At 37.0% G+C, this 24294-nt stretch overlaps 1 protein-coding gene across 11 annotated transcripts in view; it reads right to left on the minus strand.

Annotated features, from left to right (window-relative positions):
* Positions 1–24294, minus strand: part of DPY19L1 (dpy-19 like C-mannosyltransferase 1) — a 259805-nt gene that overhangs the window by 207000 nt on the left and 28511 nt on the right. For all 11 annotated transcript variants that reach the window (XR_003795119.1, XR_003795120.1, XR_003795117.1 and 8 more), the window contains exons 7-10: positions 15105–15162; positions 5850–5941; positions 2306–2405; positions 19–96 (exon numbers count right to left, since the gene is read on the minus strand). Coding sequence is in view for 1 of the 11 variants with exons in the window: in XM_029233113.1 (XP_029088946.1) it covers positions 19–96; positions 2306–2405; positions 5850–5941; positions 15105–15162 (328 nt within the window). In the remaining 10 variants the exon portion in view is untranslated. The remainder of the gene's footprint in view (positions 1–18; positions 97–2305; positions 2406–5849; positions 5942–15104; positions 15163–24294) is intronic.

Consider the following 24294-nt stretch of genomic DNA (forward strand, 5'->3'; position numbering starts at 1 on the left):
AAAATGAAAAACCATTACCATGTGCATATAAATGATCTTCCGTAATCTGCATATATCAATGTATCCCACAACATATACCGCAAATAATGATGCAATCTGAAATTTAAAAAGAAGTTATATTAAAATTATATATATAATGAATAGATTAAAAAATTAAGAAAAGATTATCTTTATTTTGCCTCAAATTTATATTTATATTGAAAGTAAGTTCTTTAGTTACCCTCTTACCTGCTAATTTATTATTTATTATGGTCAATATATTAATATAGCACATATCAGTTGATTTTTCTCTTCCATTCACATCTCTCTCAATTAACCATGTAAATTATCTACTTTACGGATTATCCAAACAATACTCCTTTTAATGTCAGAGTGACTCTACTGCCAACATGTACAATTACAAAGTGCCTTGCTCAATCAAAAAATATAAAAATTTAATTATAACATGCGACCATACATAATTGGGGAAAGTACATTAAACTAAAAAATAATTATGTAATGCATGTGTGTGTAAAAATACACTGAGTTCTGCTTGTTAGTCAGTCTTTACGAGTATCTCCATTAGTGCTTTCTTTCATTTACACAAATATTCAAGTGTTGGGCATAATCAAATTTATCAAATTTCAAACTAGAAGTACTTTCACTACAAAGGTATTTTTAATTTTTTTAACAGTTTTGAAGAAAACTGTGTATGTATTTACCAAGAATTCTAAGAGTACTGGAGTTATTTATATGCATTAATTCATTATATGAATTGATTAAATAATTTACCTCAGTAAAGTATAGAGAGGTATTATGTCAAACAATGCCTCTCCACCTTTCTTCATGGAAAAAGCAATTCAAATTAAATTCCACGCTTCTCCTACTACACAAATATGGTTTAAACAAATGGCAAAACAGCTGAAACTTAAACATGTAACTTAAGTTCCATTCATCAAGTTTTTTGTCTCCAAATAATCTACAACAAATTTTCCCAGTAGCAAGAAAAACAAGGTCTCCCTTGACCCAGATTTCCCCATGGGGAACATGGCACTGCTGAAGGGTGACAGATATGACGCAGTAACTGTGGAGAAGTGTGTTGTTATTCAATGTAAGCCCGACAGAGGAGCACAGTACTGCCTACCCTCACTCCATGCACCTCCCCCCAGTTCCTCCCCCTCCCGCACCAAAAAACAAAAACAAAAACAAAAAGCAGGCCATCTCCAATAAGTGAAAGGATAGGAACTCTCCCTTTCCACTCCAGGGGCTAAGCAATACACAGCAGGCCTACAGGGTAGAATCTTAAGGAGTGACCCTCAGGGACATTTTAAACCAGAAACATTTAAAATGTCCTCAAACTAAAGAAGACAAAGGAGTCTAAAAGATAAGATCAAAGAAAGAATGAAGTACAAACAGAGCCTCTTTAAAAAAAAAAATGATAGAAGCAGCAAACTTGATGTCTTAAGTAGCAGGTAATGTGTTAAGACTCTTACATACATGACCCCATGTGATCCTAAACGCAACCCAATACAGTAGGGTCTTTCATTTTCTCTACTTCATAAATGAGACAACTGAAACTAAGAAAAGTTATGCAGTTTGTCCAACTCAAGCAGCCAGTGAATAGAGTTAGGACACAAACCCAGGTCTGACTTCATTTCTCAAGCAAGACATCTCAAAGAACATTAAAAAGCGACTCTTATACTGCTTTATACGAATATGAATATGGCCAGTATAAGAAAGAAGTAGAAACAGTGGTGGCAGGGAGAAATGAGCACACATTTTACTCCCTCTCTCAATAAGCGACCTTTACCTTGCTTTATAGACCTCTATTTGAAGGGAAAGAGACAGACAGAGTATGTGGAAAGATGATAAATATATTACAGGCTGGTAAGGGAGTTATATAAAACATAAATTGTTTAGCTATTTTTCCTATGTCATCCTATGTGTATTTATCCTATGTGTAAGAAAGTCCACTATTATTCACAAAAACATTTTACTTAAGATAAATACTACAGTCTCCTTAAGAGAAATACTTAATGTTATAACACTAGTTCTCTTTTAAGCAAACTTAACATTGAAGAAAAAAGATAAGCATTCTTATAAACTTGAGTTCAATAAATGCATTCTACTAGTAAGTAAATAATTAACACCCATTAATAAGTAAATCATATATTTCCCTAACCCGAAATTTCTTTCAAAATATGGACTAAAAAAACTTTTTAGGACTTAGAATCATATAACATCTCAGTTCTGTAATTTTAGACAAATGAGTTCTCATAATCAAGCTCACTAAGCTTAATTCGTTTTAAAAATGTAAGCACCTTACCTGAGTAAGAAGTACAAACTGAGCAAACTGCCATGGAAGCATAAAAAACACATTGGAAATGCAGAGTGCAATCAAGCTTCCTCTGTAAAGTTTTGTAGCCCTTAAAAAGATAAAATAAGTAAGTTTAACCAGAAAATATTCTAGCATGGCTCCAAACCACTGCAAATTAGAATCTCTAAACATGATCTGGTTATAACATAAACCAGATATAAAATGAACCAGTGGATTAGAAATTATACCTCCTGACACTCAATTACAACAATTTCCTGTGAAAAGTAAATCCCCAATATAACTGTAAAAAACAAAGCTTTCCAAGGAGAGAGAGAGCACCTAGGTCAGTGTATCCATTGAGATTTTTCAAACTATATTTTGGTGAATTCATAACCAAACGTATTTAAAGCTGCATTCAACAGATTCATTTGGAGACACAAACGATGTCTATGAAAAAATCACAGAAGTAGCAGATTCTAAGTGCTAAGTATTCTGCAGACAAGCAAGCAAGTATTCAGGATACAGGCTGAGCAGCTGAGGGAGGTTTTGTGGAGGATATGGGATAAAAGTTGGGTCCTGCACAGGTAGGACACAGAAAAGAGGCAATGGCAGAAGCCCTTCTGGAGTCACATTCAGAGGCTTTGCTTTGGTCCTGACTTGTATGCAAGGGATTTTTAGGAGGGTGAGGTGATTCTCTCATGCTAGTTTTAAGAAGTACTTTTCTCCTAAATCAGTGAACCACTGTGAAGCCCCCAACATGCCTAACATCTTCACTGTGGCTGTTATTAGGTGATTTATACAAAACTGAATTTCTAAAAATACTTAAAATTCAAAATTGGACAAAACCATTTTTTTGTTAGGATAAAATATCTTTCTAACCTTATTTGTAAATGATGTTTAGCATTAGGAAAAGTCTATTCTAGCTTTATAACAGTATCCTTAGTACCTGCAGCCCACGTGAACATTGCTCAGCTTCTTCCTGGCTCACTCAAGGCATTCACCTCTCCACCGCCCCACATCAAGAGATGTCAACTCTAGGTGGAAACCGAGAACTAGAGGAAATGGCTGCTCTACCAAAGAGAGAGAATTCAGTAATAAAGATGAAATATCAGAAGACTTAAAAGACCACTAGAAATTAGGCTGTCATCCTTCAGAAGAAAGGTAAGAAGTTTACCACAACTCTAGGAAAGGAGGATGTGCTTTTCCCCAGCAAAAAGGACTGCAGTTGCCAAGAAAGCAGAAGGAAGATGTCAACTAGAGAAAAACAAAGAGAATGATAAAAGCCCTTGAAGGAAGGAAATTCCCTTACCTAACACTTTTTTATAAAAACCAAAAGTAAAGACAAGAATGAAGAGGTGGATGAGGCTGAAATGACAATGATTAGGAGGCTAAAGAAAACATAAAGAGCTTACCACAAAAGCACCTGACAAACAAGACAAAAGAACCTAACAGAACGCGGTCCCTGAAGCGAAGAAACAGGAGTTGGAGTAGCTCCACTGTGGTCAGTAGAGTAATAGCCTCCAAAGAGGCCCACTACATGGCAAAGGGGAATTAAGGTTACCAATCAGCTGACCTTCAAATAGGGAGATTATCCTGGATTATCCAGGGGGGCCCAATGTAATCACAAGGGTCCTTAAAGTCAAAGAAGGTTGGAGTAAAATGACTGCTAAGAACTCAATCCACCATTGCCAGCTTTGAAGATAGAGGGGGCCACAGGTCAAGGAATGCAAGCAGTCCTCTAGAAGCGAAAAAAGGCAAGAAAACTGGTTCTTCCTTAGACTCTCCAGAAGAAGTGCAGCCCTGCCGACACCCCTATCTTAGGATTTCTGAGTTACAGAACTGTAAGATGTAACATGATAAATCTGTTTGTGGTGATTTGTTACAGCAGCAATAGCAAAGTAGCAGAACCTTCTACAGTACACCCCTCGGGATGGATTAAAGGAAGCAACCCTTAGCAGGTGGAGCAGCACCGTACACAGCTGCTCAGATCACAGCACATTAGCAAGGGAATATGGGAAGAATCAAAAGTTTGCCATCACTGGATTGAAGACAGAAGCAGAGGCAGAAGAAAAGCAGAAAGTAGAGATTGATGGGCAGTCCACTGTATTGGAGAAAATACCGTATTGGAGAATACAGTATTGTATTGTATTGGAGAAAAAAGCCAAGATCAAGAACGCGGATGTGGAAACACAGCATGTGCAGTGATGAATCAGACACTCATACGGCACAACACTTCCTCCTGAAGTGTTTGAGAAGGAAACCTCTATCAAAGTGCCCCAGAACTAAAGGTTATGAATTCAGAGTTCATCTTATGTGAAGATGCTAAAAAAGTTCTAATTTTCATAATAAAAGAGGAATTTAAGGGACAGCAATCAGGCTGGAGTTGCAGAGACTTTAAAAGCTAATACAAAAGCTGCCACCCATCCCACATTCTGTGAAAGGCTGGTCTAAAAACTCTACATAAGAGACAAAGCCATGTAATGGCTCTGTTCCTGTTGAGATCATCACGGGAAATAGATCATTCAAAGGGTTTGATGTAACAGACTTCAACCAGTTCTCCTGAATTCTGCAGATCACTGAAAGGAGTTCTTAGTCTGGGTCATCTTCAGATTTTCATCATGCTTTGTTCTGTTCTTTCATAGACCCCGTTTTGTTTTATCTTCACCCTCTGAAACAAGGCAGTAGCAATCTAAATTCAATATCTGTCAATAACGAGGGGAGGGAAATGTTCTCGGTCCAACTCTCTCCACTCTTGTAGTGAGAAACATGGGAGGGCTCAATCCAATCCTGAGTTTCTAGCAGGAATTATTCTAGCATACCTTTGTCTACTCATGTGGTTTCTTTCTACCCCTACTATCCAATTCTCAGGGATGCTAAACAAAACACAGAAAGAAGAACTACGTGTATTAATGTACCTGACCACACCTATTCTATGAACCGTTCTTTGCTTTGAAGGGCTATAGCTTATGGGATACACCCTACTGCCACCAGCTTTCCCTCTTCTATTTTTGGGAGGCTACTGTGGTGGCAGAAAATGGCTTGGGAAAGTAGAGATGGCAGAAGAAGTGGAAGCAGATTTGCTGCTCCTCGAGCAGTACCTGTGGACCACTAATTAAAGGAAAGAAGACTAAAAGGCAGATCAAGAAAATGTTTTGGGTAGTAAATATTTTGAAGTTATACTTTTTTTTTTTTTTTTTTTGCGGTACGCGGGCCTCTCACTGTTGTGGCCTCTCCCGTTGCGGAGCACAGACTCCGGAAGCACAGGCTCAGCGGCTATGGCTCACGGGCTCAGCCGCTCCGCGGCATGTGGGATCTTCCCGGACCGGGGCACGAACCCGGGTCCCCTGCATCGGCAGGCGGACTCTCAACCACTGTGCCACCTGGGAAGCCCCGGAAGTTAAACTCTTAAAACCCCTTTATGAATTCAACCTAGCAACTGCATCAACTTAATTATTTTATTACACTTTTTATACTGGAAGTTCAAAATATTCTAGCTTAAGTTGTTCAATGCAAAACAAACAAACAACAACTACTAAAGATAAGACAAAGTTACCTGAGAATATGAGTCACCAGCAGCATCTGAAGTACAAGGAATGGATACGAGAAGCTTTCGCGGAGAGGAGGTGTCCACATCACACGGGTACACTGAAACAAAATTCATAGTGTATGGTATCTTTGTTAAAATTGTTGAGTAAGAAACACCAAGCCAAAGCTGCTATGAAGTTTTTTCTACAACTTAATGGTGTGCTGGAAAACAAGCTACTAACTTTTCTACCAACAGCAAAACTGGAAGATACACATGGCATAAGCTCTTGAGCAACAGTAACATCATGAACTGTCAACAACGAAGTCCTAAAAAACTTCAACTGTAGCCTAAAAGGAAAGTAGGGAAAGCACCAGCAAGAAAATGTTCTGCCAAAAGTAAAAACACTACATTTGAACTGGTTTTGAAAATGAACTATAGTTTGTCTTCTTTCATGTGAATTTCAGCAAAACTCTCCATAACCAATATTTCAAAACTCCCTGTGGTCATCACTGTTAGTATTTTTACTGACAATGCTGCTTAAAAGGAGCACTCCATCTTTGTTTTAGGACTTCACAGAAGTCCTAAAATAGTTAAGTATCAACCTTTCTGAAAAGCTTACTTTAGACTTAATTAAATAATGTAGTATCCCAGTATGAGACTCCATCATATTTCTGCATATATACTAAATATATTAATAAGTCCATCTTTCAATTTAAAGAAAACTGCACTGGATTAAATGTAAACAATTTGATATTACTACTACTAAGCTCGTCACACTAGAAGAAATCATTACATCTTTCACGTCAAGCAGGGCTACTTTAGAGACTATACAGTATTACAAAGACCACAGTGGAAATAAGTTTTTCCTTTATTTTAGCTCTACCTCAGACTATTAGATATTTCTTCTACTGCTATAGAAAGTTTGAGCCAATTTATTCCTCTTTTTTACCAAAACTCACCATTCTCTATGAAATTAACATAAATATCTATTTATAAATGAACTGTACATACAAGAGAATATGAAAAGATTGAAAAAGTCTTTAAAAATGTATATTTGTTGTTACTGAAATGCAAAATAAAAAATCTGTTAGTTTATTAGATTAACTAGAGATTTCAGTATGATTGACAGTAGAGATATATAAAATTTATAAGGCTACCAATCTCTATGCAAAAACCAATAAGAAAATATTTAAACTATTTAATACACAATTTGAAAACTTTCTTCATACAAACTGTTCACCCATATTTATTTTGTTACCAAATACAACTACGTTGTCATCTCTTAGAAATTCATTTCTCTTAATAGCAGGAGTCACTCAGTTTGCTAAAACTCGATTACATCCTCTGTAAAGTAAGGATAAGAAGGCTCAATTATAAATTAGTAACAAAGAACAAGGTTTTCTCCTTCTAAAAAGTTAAGAGTGAATGAATTCATATGTATGTGAAAGTGCTTCTTATTGTTTCTCCAATAACACAGGGTGCTTTACTAGATCTGGTACTAACATAATTGCTGTTCCAGATGACACCAAATAATATGAGAATACTAAGCAGATTTGTTTTAATCATACCTTAAGTTTCAACAAATAAATATTTTTTATTTAACTATAATTTTAAATAGAAAATAAAAATCTATCGTTCTCTTTATAGGTTCAAATGTAAGAATGAAAGGAGGAAATATACACACGTGAACTGCTTCAAAAAGGGTTACACAAATGTATTCTATACTCTGACAAAGAATAAGAAATTCTTTAATTGTGAAAGTAAACTCAATAAAAAATCTTACACTGTTTTAACTGTCATCATCCACTAAATAATTTTCAGCACACACTTCATAGCACTGAATAATACTGCAATATAACACTGCCTAGATATTGATGACAACAGGCTTTTAATCTATTTTCTGCTTAGTGAAGGCTGAATTTTTTAATCATCTACTCAAGAATCAAAAATGAAGAATTTTAGCAATAAACAGCTTCATTTTTCAACCTCTACTTTCAAATAGTTTACTTATACTATTAGAGATCTAGCATAATCTAATTGATTTCTCTTCACAATTTAAAAATAGGAATAGAACTGACTAGTCAATTATAAGTTATAGTTAGTATCAAACAGATCATGTTTAAGGCTTGTTCAAGAGTTTTAACTAGAGTTAACCTTTGTAGGATCAATTGTAACTTGTTGGTATAATGTTTGGGTTTAAAACAAATTATCCCACCTCTGACTGCTGCACTGCTATGTTAGCTATAATATTGCTGTAAACACTATACTTACAAGCGATTCCAAAAAAGATTTCTGACCACCATGGGTTTGGCTACTCTTTTTCTGAGAATGGTGTAGGTTTAAGGATTCAGCTATCCAGATGTCAACCATAATAACGCTAGGTGCAACAGCTCTCGTTTGAACATCTTCTGTCTGATGTTACTTAGGGCAGTCCCATTGTTTAGGTAGACCCTTAGCTTGGCATGGGCTTTGTGAGGCTGATGGGACTGCACCTTGATAATAAGTCAGGTAGCTTTCTTGGAGTTTGTCTCTTTCTGTACCATGTACTGACATGCTGCCCAAATAACCAGTCAGTTACAATTTGAATTTGTAATACAATTTTGGCTCACATGAAAATTAATGTTTCAGTGATGTATAATTGTTATTAGTAAGCTTTACCATCTTAATAAAGAATTTCTACTGGTTCTATGAAAAGAAACATTTACCTTTTTTATCTCTGAACTTCTAGGATATCACCATATCCTACCATAAAGTTTGCACAGAACTTCTGTGAAATCAGTCAGCTTTGTTGGATAAGCAATAAATTACAGCTTCATGACTCTATCCTTTATAGCAATGACGCAACCTGACCATTCCATACTTATTTAAAATATAAAAAGCTGACAAGATGTTATCAATATCAACTCTACCATCTTACCATGTGGTTGTAAACTAAACTTCTCAAGGTAATCAACATAATCAGAATTCTGTATACAGTATGAAGGTATTTGTCAAGATACAAAGGCAGTATAAATATAAACTGAAACAAATGATTCTAACTGTATTAAATGGTAACATAACAGAGAAGCAAAAATAATCTAGGTATATTTTGAGCTGTTTTACTTTTGAACTCAGTACGAGGTGATCTTGAAACAACTTTTTGTGCAAGAAAGTAAGCGTTGAAAGAACACTGAGGACATATCAAAAGGGCAGAGAATAGTACCCCTCCCTCCCAAAAATACACACACACACACACACATTTGTTAGGAATTAATCTAATAAAAAATTTGCAAGACATAAAACATTGCTGAAAGAAATTGAAGAAGATTGATATAAATGAAAAAATACCTATGTTTATAGATGGGAAGATCTGATATATTTAGAATGTCACTTCTCCCTAAATTGATCTAGAGATCAAGGCAATCATAACTAAAGTCCTAGCAGGTTGTAAATCTACTGGGGGAAGGAGGAATCATGGAAAGCTGATTCTAAAATTTATATGGAAATACAAAAACCTGGACTAGCTAAAGCAACACCGGAGAACAGAGTTGGAGACTTTTTACTACCAGATATCAAACTTTTAAAGTTACAATATTTAAGATAGTATGATACTGGCTTAAAGATAAATAGAAAAATAGAACAGATTTGAGAGTCTAAAAACAAATCTACAAATATACAGTTACTTGATTAATGACAAAAGCACCACTACAATTCAATGGGAAAAGAATGGTCTTTTCAACAAACAGTACTAAGTTAATTGGATATTCAGATTGGGGTGAAGAAGCAGTGAAGAACAGGGAGGAAGCAGAGAGAAGTCACAGTCTCACACAGTGCTTAGCTTCCAGGAACTTGCTGAAGTCGAATCCAGTGATGGACTGAAACTAAAAAGCTAAAACTTCACCCCCTCCAGATTCAATTGCTGGTAAGATCAAAGAGATCATGCCCTGGGCTGAGCATCTGGGAAACTGGAGATTGAGCCACAGAGCAGAAATCTCCTTAATTCATTTGAAACTGGAGGTAAACTAAAACAAATTAAAACCACAGCCCTGCCCAGCTTAGCAAGACTCATGGTGGAATCAAATTGCTCAGGCCCTTACCCTACATACCTGACACAGGAAAAGATAATCTCTCTCTGGGAAAAAAACAAGCAAAAACAATGATCTAGTTCGGGCTTTATCATTCTTTTATACAAAATGTCTTGCATAAAAGAGAAGTCTATGAGACACGCAAAATACAAAAATATAACCCACAATCAAAAGGTAAATTCTAGTTAAATCCACAGATAACGTGACTGTTGGAATTGGCAGACAAGGACTTTAAATTTAAATTATAATAATTAGGTTTAAAAATTTACAGAAAAAGATGGACAGAATGGGTAAACAGACAAGAATTTTCAACAGAGAAATGGAAGCCCAGGAAAACAATGAAATTCTAAAATTGAAATTTATAATATCTAAAATAAACAAGTCACTGGATGGGCATTAAAGCAGACTGAATATCAGAATAAAATACCAATGAACTCAGGGATATGGCAAAATAATATATCCAAATAGAGACAAAGAGAGAAAAAATGAAAATTAAAAAAAAAAATGAAGAGAGTATCAAAAACCTATGGGATAACATCAAAAGTTGAACATACATGGAATGAGAATCCTCAAAGACAATAAGAGAGAGAATGGGGAAGACAAAATATTTGAAGAAAAGATATTTGCTAAAAGGTTTCCAAAAACTGATTTAAATAAAAAAAAAACCCCACGGAACAAAGATGTTCAGTGAAACTTAAGCAGGATACATACAAAAAAGACCAAATTTAAGTTCATCACCATCAAACCAATAAAAATCAAATAAAAAAACAAAGCTTTAAGGACTTCCCTGGTGGCGCATTGGTTAGGAATATGCCTGCCAATGCAGGGGACATGGGTTCGATCCCTAATCAGGGAAAATCCCACATGCCGTGAAGCAACTCAGCCTGTGAGCCATAACTACTGAGCCTGCGCTGTAGAGCCCGTGAGCCACAACTACTGAAGCCCATGCACCTGGAGCCCATGCTCCACAACAAGAGAAGCCACCGCAATAAGAAGCCCGTGCACCACAATGAAGAGTAGCCCCCTGCTCACGGCAACTAGAGAAAGAAAGCCTACGTGCAGCAACGAAGACGCAACACAGCCAAAAATATAATTAATTAATTTTTAAAACAACTACAAAAAAAAAAAAGAAAAAAACAAAGCTTCAAACCACCACTGAAGATACACATTACATTCAGGACAACAATAATAAGAGTGACAGATGACTTATGAAACAATGGAAGCCAGAACACAAAACAATGACACTTAAAGTGCTTAAAGATAAAGCTTTCAATCCAGAACTCTTATCCAGCAAAAATATACTTTAAAAAAATGAAGGTAAAATAAGGATGTTTTTAGAAAGGCAAAAGCTAAGAGAACTTAGGGCAGCAGATCTTCACCACAAGGCTAAATAAAGTTCTTAGACTAAAGAGAAATTATACCAGATGAAAACCCAGATCTGCAGGAAGAAATGAAGAACACCACTGAAACCCAAACTAAAACATCCAGTTATTAAAGATGACTAAGAGTTAACTAGGCACAGATTAGGAGATACAGGGGGAGGGAAGTATACAGGGCTAGGAAACAGCATGTGCAAAGGCCCTAGGCACAGATTAGCAGATACAGGGGGAGGGAAGTATGCAGGGCTAGGAAACAGCATGTGCAAAGGGCCCTGAGGAAGGAAAAGGAACAGTCCTTTCTGGGAACTAGAGGAAGGAAGGACAGCAGGACTGAGGCAAAAAGAAAATGCCCTGGAGTAGTGAGACGCAGAAAGGGCCAGGTCACAAAAGATACTGCAGGCTAGTTTTCTACTACATTAGAAGCTAGTTTTCAAATCTACATCAACAGATTCATTTCCAGCTAACACTAGCACACTCTCTGTTTTTGGACTTTTGGAGTTACTGTAAGTTTCACAAATAGGCACACCACTCAATAGCCTGAATAACACATCTTGCACTTACACTATAGCCCAAATTAATGTAAAAAATATTTAAATCATGTCCCTCTTCTGCAGGTAACCCTCCATGGCCTTTCCACGTGCTCCAAATGAACTTTACAATGACTGACAAGACTACAGAATTGGCTCCTTCCATACACCACCTCCCGTCTTTCACTGTTGGCCTTATCCCTTCCACTCTCTGCTCTTCCACAATGGACCCCTTGCTTCTCCCCAAATAAACCAGTATTCCCCCACCTTAAGCAGAAGATTGTCCCACCTTCACATGATTATCCACAAGGACAGGGGTCTTTGTTTTACTAACTGACACATCCCCAGCATCTACAAGTCCTGACATACAGCAGGACCTCAGTATATGTTGTTTTAATTGAGTTGAATAAACAGAAGACTCAGAATAAATATCCTGGCCAAAACCTTACCATCATTAGAAAGGAAAGCAAGGGAGGGGGGGAGGAAGGAAAAGAAATTAACAGTCAAAAATTGCAGAAAAAGGGCTTCCCTGGTGGTTGAGAGTCCGCCTGCCGATGCAGGGGACACAGCTTCATGCCCCGGTCCGGGAAGATCCCACATGCCGTGGAGCGGCTGGGCCCGTAAGCCATGGCCGCTGAGCCTGCACGTCCGGAGCCTGTGCTCCGCAACGGGAGAGGCCACAACAGTGAGAGGCCCACGTACCGCAAAAAAAAAAGAAAACTGCAGAAAAATATTGCATTTAGTTTTTTTTTTAATGTACCCATCTAAATGCTTTAAAAGCTAAGCAAAATTGTTAGCTTTCATCTTAGCAATAATTCTCAATAGGGACAAAATCAACATTTAATTAAAAAGCTTGATAAGTGAAAACATCTGCATAATTTTTATTATGAAATATATAACCTCAATATTATTGATAATTACTATGAGCAATTAATAGCTCCTTTACTGTGTTTTCACACTTTTTAGATTTGAAGGTTTTAAATTTCTGTTTTAAATAATTTGATTAATCATTTACACTACATAATTTGCAGTTCTTTTATTAAAGCAAATATTTTCCCTTGTAAAATCATCTGAGAAAAAAATATTTTAAAAAGTACATCTTACACTATCTTAGACTCAAGTACAGAGCAAACTAAATAATGGAAATAGAAAAAAGCAGGTAACAATTCACAACTATTTTTTGGCACATAAACTCACATGATTTAAATAACTCTTCTAAGAAAGAAGGGTACCGATTAGAAACTGGCTAGAAATTCCCGTGAAGCAAACACTGACTCTCTGGAAAAGTTCACTAAATGCATGAATAGGTACTATCAGAGTAGATGCTTCCCCCCTTATAAAAACTATGTACTTTAGCAACATTTTTAAAAATCAGAAGAAAACAAGGGTCTGAAAATCGTACAATCTGAAAACCAAAATAAATATAAAATTATAATAAAATAGCTTTTTAGTTACTTGAGTTCTCAAGATTTTACCCAAAACTGCAGTTTATGTTCTAAATTTTAATGTCATTACTCAAAATGGTTACTTTTCTACTCTAAAGCTATAGTTACTGATATAAATACAATTATCTACTTGACTAATTCAGTAAAACCACAATTCTAATTCTAATCTCATTTAGTTTACCTTTTCCTAAGTGGAATGTGTTCCCTAAGCATGTTTCAGTGTACCAAGTAGCTAAAAAGTATCAAAAAAAAAACCTCTCAACCTGAAAAATGAACTGAATTGTCTGAATTTCATTGTTAAAAACCGAAAAGACTTTGTCAAGAATGATGTTCACGCTACATGAGTATCAAAATTATTAGAAAAATGTAAGATCAGGAATTAATAACCTCTAATTTACACTGAGAATATTTCTGCTTAAAGACAGTAGTATTTAAAACTGTGCCTTGGCTTCAAAATTTACAACAGTCCCTTTCCTCTCAACATCTCATTGTGAACCCTCAATGTTCCTTTCTTCCATTGTTAAGCAGTTATTTCCTATTTCTTAGGTCATTCTCACAGATCTGTGCTTCCAAAAGGTTTATGGTCCAACGACAGCACTGAGCAGCATCCACAGTCAAAAAGAGCCGAATAATTCTTTTTTTCTTTGCTCAAAATTCAGATCAAATCAAGTAATTGATGTCATATTGCAATCATTTGTCAAATGCTCTAATCCATAAAGCTTTAAGTTTCTGTGATTCTAAATACTAAGCATGTGTTAGTTCAAATTCCATCAGTAATCCACTGAATAATAAAAAATTCAACCTTAAGTCTACAGTTAAGTTTTTGCATGACTACTCTTAGAGCTTTGTAACATGTGCATATTCAAATGCTGTAGACACTTAGTGTAGAAACACATAAAAGGAATGAGTTACTTCACACAAAGCAACCTGACCTTTCTTTTCTTTCCCTTCATACAAAACTTACCATGAAAGAAAATTGGACAGAGATATATTACTAGAAATTCATTTACAACTATAATTAATTTCCTGGAAGGATTTTACTGGCATCTTGAATTTATATTAAAATTTAATCTAAAATAAGTTACTAATGATAATATAAACAATTACACAAACTAAATTATTTAGCAGTAACTGTGTGTCAAACATTGTTCTAGGCACATTACACATATGAACTCATTTAATCTGCCCAATAATCCCATGAAATGGATAACATCATTATGCCCGTTTACAAAGAGGAAAGTAAGGTGAGATTAAATGGCTTGCCTAGGTCAGTCACTAAATGGCAGAGCCAGGATTTGAACACAGGTAACCTGGATCCAGAGTCTATGCTTTTTACAATGCTGTTCTCTTTGGAAAGCCCTTGGATACGTGAAAATTTATAGATACAATAAAATATTCTGCAAAGGATACTCAAAAGTATATCAAAGTTGAATAGAAATGCATTAAACTAGAAACATACACTATAGCTCCTACATCGAAAAGTTACCCCGACACAGGAAGTTAATGGATACATGGCTAGCTTATTTGCGTCATAGTTAAAACACAGTGTTAAATTATATATAGAATTAACACAGACCCACTATTTCTTCATGCCACTAAGAGATGTATCACATAAAAGATATAATGGTCATGAAAAGTTAACTAAAGATAAGTGCTAGTGTTTAAAAAAATGAATCAAAATAAGATCAAACATTTAAAGAATGCTACTATAGATTACATTTAAAGAAATTAAGGAAGAAATTTATATTTCTATTAGTAAAATCTCCTAAAATTTTAAAAAATACTTGACTGACTACCTAAAGAAGAAACTCATATTTCTAGAAGTAAAATTCCCTAAAGATTTTGAAAATATTTGTTGACTACCTACCTCTCCATGATTGAAAAAGAAGCACAACACTGTAACCAGGCCTCCTAATCGACTGCCGCTGGAAAAGAGGATAAGAAAATGTAACTTGAATAACAGAAAGCAGGTCAATCTTAATAAAACCTTGAAATAACAGAGCATGATAATCTGCCAGTACTACAAGAAGTTTTAGCCACACTAGAACTCTACTATACTTATTTACAAAACAGCTTATTTCCTCTAAGGTATCATTAGTCAAAACAAGTTTTATTTTTAAAAAAATCATTTTCCATCTTCAAAATGTACAGAAAAACACAAACTGACAAGAAATAAAAAATTCTTAATAGTCATGTTACTGTGCGTCATGCAACCTGACCTTTCTTTTTCTTCTTTTTTTATCCTTTAGTACACATATTAATTTGTGTCCCTCAGCATTTCTCAAAGTATTTTTCTTGGCATATAATATATATTCAGAAGAGGGGATGGGAGCAAGTACAGAAAAGTGCTTAATGGTCATAAAGCTGGAAATCACCACACTGTCTCCTGCTCTTGGAAATTCACAAAGCATGTTAGCACATTAAAGATTTAATTAATTCAGTATTTCCCAAACCCAAGCTACTTTTATACATGCTTGGGAAACCTAGTTTACAGATAAAGTTTTATCGTTCATTTGTTTTCCAAAAATTGGGAAATACAACACAAATATCAAAATATGAGAATCTGGCTTATAACTCTAGCTAAGAAACCACAATGGTATAGTTTGGCAGTCCTAACAGTTAAACCTTCATTTGATCAGGTAAGAGTGAAAACATCCCCATTCTCCTCCTCCCCTGGCCAGAAGCATTTGGGCAGGTGAAAGTAAGGCTGTTTTTAGGTTTGTTCCATCATTTCTTTCATCTCTACTATTGAGGTCTTTTTACTCTCTTTAGCTCATGCTGTTTTCTTGTTATTTTACCCAAATATCCTTCTTTCTTTCTATCCATCCAGCAAATACGTGTACAACACAGAGAAGTAACAAAGAATCAGACATAGGTATTCTAGGCCATTATATTTATTCTTCAGGATGTATGAATGAGGAAACACAGAAGAGATATATGAGATGGCAGGGATAATCCATGTAGCAAGAACATACACCCTCTGCATCACCCCCAGAAGGAGAAAGGAAGGGCTGGGATCCCCAGCACGTGGGGCCAGTCAGCCAAGAGGAAGGTGAAGTTTGCATGTTTAGTGGCAAGGAGTTTACAGAGTTGCCATTTTCCCTAAAGTCAGGGCACAGAGTCACTTGCTGCTCAAGAGAACAGGTAGCAGGGCTAAAGGCTTGAGGAAAGGGGGGAAGGGGATGTCTGAAATACCACTTGCATTTAAGGAGAGAGGTAAGGAGGGAAAACAGAAGGACTGTAGAGCCATCTTTTTTTTTTTTTTTTGCAGTACGCGGGCCTCTCACTGTTGTGGCCTCTCCCGTTGCGGAGCACAGGCTCCGGACGCGCAGGCTCAGCGGCCATGGCTCACGGGCCCAGCCACTCCCCGGCATGTGGGATCTTCCCGGACCGGGGCACGAACCCGTGTCCCCTGCATCGGCAGGCGGACTCTCAACCACTGCGCCACCAGGGAAGCCCCTGTAGAGCCATCTTTAAGGGAGCAACTTACGTCCAAGATCACAAATTCAGAGACACTAATGGTAGGACTGTGTGATTTTACTCCACTGGTTATTAACCTGGACTGGCACAAATGAAATATAAAGGGGCAAAGAAACAGCATATTGGCCAGACAGTAGTGAAGTGATGGATCACAGAAATAAGAGGGACAGATAAAGGAGCTAAAAAATAGTACAGGCCAGGAAGCGGAAGTCAGTTCTCTCCTCAGAGGCACAGCACGGCTACTTCAAAAGACCAGCAAATAGGCAAACCCCAGCCCTCAGAGCAAGGGATGAGACTTTAGAAAGCTTAAGAATGAGTTATGGGCTTAAATAAATAATTAGATGTTTAAATATTAGATATTAAACAGATAAATATATTTTAACAATCTGAACATATTCTAACAAGACAAAAAGTCCAGAGGTCTATATATTTAAAAAATGGTTTCCTCCTAGCAACCCTCCCCCAAGCCTATTCACCTAAGATAATCAGTAAAAACATTTGTGTGTGTGTCTATCCTTCCAAATCTTTCTCTATAACCATATAAACATATATTTTAATGTGATCGTACTATTAATATCCCTCAGAAATGTTCCTTTTCTAATTAATCTATTATGAAGATTATTCCTAATCAATACTTGTAACCCAAGGCATTCTTTTTTTTTCTGCGGTACACGGGCCTCTCACTGTTGTGGCCTCTCCCGCTGCAGAGCACAGGCTCCGGACGCGCAGGCTCAGCGGCCATGGCTCACAGGCCCATGTGGGATCTTCCCGGACCGGGGCACGAACCCGTGTCCCCTGCATTGGCAGGCGGACTCTCAACCACTGCGCCACCAGGAAAGCCCCAAGGCATTCTTTTTATTTTAATAGATGTCAAATATTGCACAGTACAAACACACTGCAATTTTTTCAGCCCTTTTCCTGTTATTGGTCATACAAATGTTTTTCAATTCCTTGCTATAGTTTTTAAAATGTTAAAATAACATCGCTGTACATGTAAAAAAAAATGGTGCCTTTACTTCTATTGAATAGACGTGTGAGACTGCCAAGTCAAAGAACGTGAACTTTCCAGAGAAGCCATTCCAGTCCACACCCTCACCAATCTATGAGGGGTCTGTATCTCTATAACACAGCACCCAATATGCCCAGATCCTTTTACATTTTGCCCATAGGAAGGGCGAAAATGTTTTTCTCACTGTTATTTTGATTTGTTCTTCCCGCCTATTTGTACAAGCCATCATTTTACTTTTTAAAAATTTTTTTAATTAATTTTTATTGGAGTATAGTTGCTTTACAACAAAGCATCATTTTAGTGGGCTGTTTTGTTCTGTTTTCTTCATTTACTCTTCTGTGAATTGTATGTTCACATTCTTGTCTGTTTTCCTATTGGATTCTCTGTTTCCCTATTTAAAGATTAGGGATACAAATTTTTTTACTGTCGTGTGTGACAAAATCTTCTGATATAATTTACAGTGTATTCTGTCAGAAAAAAAATTTTAATTTTATGTAGTTAATTTCATAGTAAAATGTCAATATTTTAATTTATTTCTTCTGCATTTCCTGTCTTGTCTGTGAAGGTCTTCCTTACCTCAAAATTATATAGTGTTCTAATATACTATAGGTTATGGCACAGCATCTTCCATGATTATATAGACACCTTTGCTTAACTAATAAAGCAGGGAGGCAGACTTTCTGGTATATTCAGGCCCTGCATAGCCAGGAGGAGAGAATAAACTTTGCTTATCTACGAGGAATGTTCTAAGTTACAATCACTAGGAAATGATATGACTTGCAATAAATCCAAAATAGTGTTCCCAGCATTTACCTTCCTACCCTCCAATCCTTAATGCCTATCACATAGGTCATTTTATTTTGCTAAACAGAAAAGATGTAGTAATCAGAATACTTAAAATTGATTTTTTTTTCCATTACAGTTGATATTTCAGCATTCCCTAGTGGTTAAAAAAAAACGTTTCTTCTGCAATATTACCAACTACCACCTGTGAGAAAATATGAAAGTTCCTACTGTGCAAATTTGAAAGGATTCTGAGCTTGGCAAACATTTACCACATTTACTCATACATCCCATTAATCTTTTGAGCCTTGATTTCCTTAGATATAAAATAAGGGGGTGAGAATGTAAAAGATCTTAAAAATACTTTTCAGTTCTAACGTTTAATAATTTTATAATTCTCTTCTTTCCCAAACTTTTCAGTGAAGCAGATTCAAACCAATCATCACATTTTGGTAGGCTGTGTTAATCTCAGAGGTTTTTACCTCTATTTACCAAAGAATGATGAAACACGCAAAGTTCAAAGAGAAAATGAAAGTAGTAATTCAAAATGATATTAAATTACCCTTGGAGTGAGTTTTCTTGCTGTATAAATGCTTAAGAAAGAGCATATGAGAGAATATTTTGGAAAGAAGTCAATTAAGAGAATTCCCGTCTCAAGTTTGAGATGTAATCCTCAGCACCTGCTAGCCCACCAGGCCTGGCTGAGAGCTGAGCACCTTCCCTTAAACTTAGAGGCAGGGATACATTGGAGCATTAAGGAAAGAGAAGGTAAAGGTGAGAAAAAGAATGAGAATCAGGAAGGCTGAGAAAAGTTCTCAGCTTGGTCCTGCCAGTCTGTTATAAGCAAATCATTAATGCCTTTAAATTAACTCTTTGTCTGCCAGGGCCAAGAAAAATAATATTTTATTTACTAGATTGTGAACTTTCGATACATCACTGCAGCTGTTGGAGTGCCTACTACTGAGCCTCTCCTAGGGCAGAGATTCAAAAGGTATCTGAAGAGTAAGTGAAAACATAAAAACTATTCAATCAGAAGACTGTTGGCATTCATTTTGGGGGAATCTTGTGGTCAAACATACAACATCTCACGTCATTGCTACTGGGACCTCCATTCCACGGTGAAAAACTTCCTTCCCCATCAGCCTCAGCCTCTACCCAGATGCTTCCTTCTCCTGCCTTGAAACCTCACCTTGCTGTGAGAGTCACTCTGTCATGCTCCTGTATTGGCTCTAGACCTGGAGGTGAGGCCAGCAGCCACCTCTGTTGTCACTTCCAGACACTGCTCCTGAGCCTTTCATTAAACCCTGCTCATCTCAGCTCATTTCTTCACTTGCCCTCCTCAGGGCTGTTACCTCCCAATACTCCAGTTCATTCCCCACTATTCACAGCTTTCTCCTTCCTCACAGGCACACCTAGCTTCTTAACCCTCTGTTGAGCACCACTGGAGAAAATTACACCAACGTGCAAACCTGTGCTGTCCTAAAATTATTTTAAAAAGAACAACTCAATCACAAAGCCTCATGAACTCTGCCTCCCAAATATCATGGAGTCTGTCTGCTTCTCTCCATCCAACCCCCACTATACTAGCTCAGGCCACCATCCCCTTCTGCGTGGACAATGGCAGCACCTTCCTGCACAGCTTCACTATATCCAGGCTCACTCCTCCTACAGTGTATTCTCTACATCATGCCATCATTAAAAATAAATTAATACGATCACACTAACACTATCCACTCAGTCCTTCATTGGCATCCCATTGTTCTCAGGAGGAAATTCAAACCCCTAAACATGTCTAAAATGCCATGTGGGATCTGGTCCTGCATACACTTCCAGACCCCTTTCACTATTCTTCCTTCTTCCCCAAAACCTGTGCTCCTGTTGCACTGTCCTTGTCACAGTCCCACAGTGTACAAATAGCCTTGTGGGGGACTGGACTGATGGCAGAGCTGAGGCAGTCCTAGGGAGAGAGAATACCATGGTATCGTAGTAAGAGAGATGCTGGGATGTCCCAGAGAGACAGAGAATGCCAGGGTATCCCAGGGAGGCAGAATGATAGGGTACAAATAAAGAAGTGCAAGGACGCCAGAGATATTCTGAAGGAAGAAACCAATGGGATTTTGTGACTACTTGGATTTCAGAGGTAACTAAAGGGGATAGTCATGGATATCTCCTCAGGGTTAGACTTGGACAACAAACAGTGTCGTCAAGTGTCATTTGCTGAGGGACTTCCCTGTTGGTGCAGTGGTTAAGAATCCGCCTGCCAATGCAGGGGACACGAGTTCAATCCATGGTCCGGGAAGATCCCACATGCCGCGGAGCAACTAAGCCCGTGTGTCACAAATACTGAGTCTGCGCTCTAGAGCCCCCCAAGCCACAACTACTGAGCCCACACGCCACAACTACTGAAGCCTGTGCACCTAGAGTCCGTGCTCCACCACAAGAGAAGCCACCGCAATGAGAAGCCCACGCACTGCAACCAAGAGTAGCCCCAGCCTGCACTACTAGAGAAAGCCAGCGCACAGCAACAAAGACCCGACGCAGCCAAAAATTTTAAATTTAAAAAAAAAAATGTCATTTGCTGAGATAATGACATAAAAGGGGGCAGATTTTGTAGAAAAGACACCAATATTTTCAACCAATAACCTTCATCAATTTAAGCATGCTGAAGAGAAATACACATCTTTTAAATATTCATATACAACTGTTAGACCAAATGATTAAAGATGTGCTAGCAGGCCAAGTTAATAGAACATTCAAAAAACCAAAAAAAAACATGGAGCTGGAAAAGTTTGAGCTGGTTCAATTCACAGCCTACTTTAACGTTTTTAACCAAAAATCCAGCCTGCATAAACAGTAAATGCTTGATTTATTAATGAAGAACAAAAAAATGTCAAATAAAACAATGCAAGTGAAATTAGCATACAGAATAAGAAAGTCAACTTTTCCTTAAAACAGGTGGAGGGCAGGGAAGGAGTCAGAAATTGATGTAAAAAGTTAGCCTATTCTGCCACAGAGCCTAAAAAAAAACAGAGTCACTTCATAGGTGACTTGGGTTGGATCATGAGAAGACAGAGTTGGAAAACTGGTTATATTAATTATGACTATTCACTTCAGGATAGAAAGGGGGTTATTAAGCAAAATTAAAAGGGGGGTTTGACATACAGACTAATCTTCCAGTCCCTCAAGGCTTCTGGAACGTATCTATAAATAAAGTAGTTCTTAAAAAAATTCTGGTATCAAAGAAGCCACTATGAACCTCCAATGGCCAAAGATAATAGAGAAAAACGGAAAACCAGAATTGGATTTTCTTTGTACTCTGTGAGTGGTTGGTTCCTCATGTGGAAGGCATTTTCCGGTGAGTAGCTATGTCTACAAAAGAGTGGCCAGGCTTTTCTCACAAAAGCTGAGAAGCAGTAAAGAACTTAGCAGAAACAGGTAGAGAAAGGTAAATATTCAAAGGAGAAGGAGAGTCAGGGACAGATCGGAGTGGTCACATAGGTCCTGAGCAGCAAACATTAAATGTAGAGACCTTCATAAAGAAAATCATTTAAAAGTTCTCCTCAAAAAGCTCCCTTAATGCAATAAAGGGAATGGAAAAGAGAGACGGGGAATACTGCTTCCTGCCTTGGTGAGTGCACTTGAGCCCTCACACACTAAGTGTCCACAAGAGGTGGGGGTGGGCAATTGTCACTGGTACCTGGTGTCACTTCTGCACTGAAGTGATTAAGAATCCAATGTGCCTCCACTCTCCATATAGAGGCTTCTGAGGCTGGTAAATGAAGAAGCTACAAGATGATCCCGACCTGTTCATTCTATAATAAAAGCCACTAGCCAGTAAGTCCCATCCACCTTACACCCTTCCAACTGGCTTTTACAAGCTACCTCGTTCTTAAAAATAAATGTCAAGCTAAGGATCACCAGGCTGTGAGGAAGCTTTCAGCGTGAAAAACAGAAACAAATACAAATTGAAGGGGGACCTGCAGTCAAGAGACAATGCAAGAAGCAGAAGAAAACTTCAAGCTCAAAACTCTTTAGGAGAGTTGGAAACCTCATAGAAAGTACAATAAAGTATAACAGATAAAATAAGGGAGGGAAAAAACTAGAAATTAGATTTCAATCCAAGAGTTCCATATCCAAACAATAGGATTTTGAGAAAAACAGAGACAATGGAGAAGAGAAAGTCATCCAAGGAATAATACTAGAAAATTTTCCCCAGAACAGAAGAATACACATGTCCAAATGAACAGAACCCACAGGGTATCCAATGAAAAGGATGAAACAAAATCTACCACATCATGACCTTTATTTAAGACATGAAAAAGAAGAACCCAAAAGCTGCCAGAGGGAAAAAAAGCCACTTACAAAAGGAATTGATGGCAAAACAGAACTTAATTTTGAAAAGCCAAATTGAATCTTAGAAGACAGTGGAACAAAGTCTGAGGAAAATAAAATACTAAAATCAGTCAAATCAAGTGAAAAAGTAAAATATAAAGTTCCAACATGCAAGCCTAGAGAGTGATCAGTCTAGTGTGGAACCAGAAGACAGAGGACTCTAAGAGGGAGGCCCCAGGGACTAGGGGTGGGAGAATTGAAATGGTGAATTTTATACATTTGGCAACATATAAATTAAGCATTTTACAGTTTAGTTGTGGTTTAGAATTAATCAATATACAGAAACCAAAGGAAAACAAAATAATAGGCAATTATTAACTACAGGAAAGAAACTGTTACCATGTAAACAATTAATTACCCTACGTGACTCAGCAGTGAGCAATATTTACATGGTTATAAGAACCTAAGTATGGGCTACTGGTTTCCATGGTAGAATTGCTGAGATTTCAAAGATGTGAAAGTGGTTTCTCTGGACAAAGGAATGGATGGGTTATGGAGACAGACGGGGTAAGAAACTGCTGCTGCATTTTATCACAAAAAGCCAATAAGCCAAGGTCATGTACGTACACACAAAATAATGACAATTAACTTTAAAAACACACTAGTAAGTCTCTTACCCAGCTGTAGAATATAATAAAAAAAAGTAGTTCAATAAACTTAATTGGGGACCTGTTTGTCAGACAAAGAGCTATGAGTAAAACAATCATAAAAATCTTCCAGACAACATTAAAACAGATGTTCTTATTCATCACTAAAGGAAATAAAATAGTATATTTTATTAATTTTGGCTTGAAAAACCATTAGAACAGAAACTTCAAAAAACAAACTGAAACATCACAAATCGTCAGACCATCCCAAGCTATGGGGCACACTTCTATAGGGGGGAGGATGAATTGGGGAGAGATGTGCAATCAAAGAAATACACATTCAGGGAAACTGAAATGCCACACACAGTCTGCTACCTTTCATTTCAATTTGTAATGTGTCAACAAAATGATTCTAAGAAAAATTAATGGATCACAAAATCACATATATGAGTACTAAAAACAGAGCAAAATAGGATCCTAAAAAATAGTAATATTAAAAAGAGTAAACTTATACGTGTCAAATTAAAAAAACAATGTCCACAGTTTTTCAAAACTAAACAATATACCATATTTAAGAATATATACATAGGTGGTAAAGTTATAAAGAAAAGCAAGGAAAAACTTAGACCAAAAGTTAGGATGCCATTTCCTCTGAGGCCTGGGAGAAGGGAAGAAAATGCACTAAGGAGGAATTTTAAGTGAATGAAAGCTTCCAATAATGATATTTCTTAATTTGAGTGATGGGTACACAGGTGTTTACTTTACTATTGTTTAAAAATATATGTAAATATTTTATACAATTCCAC

The sequence above is a fragment of the Monodon monoceros genome, unplaced genomic scaffold (assembly GCF_005190385.1).
Source record: "Monodon monoceros isolate NGI ecotype Baffin Bay Population unplaced genomic scaffold, NGI_Narwhal_1 Super_Scaffold_2, whole genome shotgun sequence".
Taxonomy (NCBI): Eukaryota; Metazoa; Chordata; class Mammalia; order Artiodactyla; family Monodontidae; genus Monodon; species Monodon monoceros.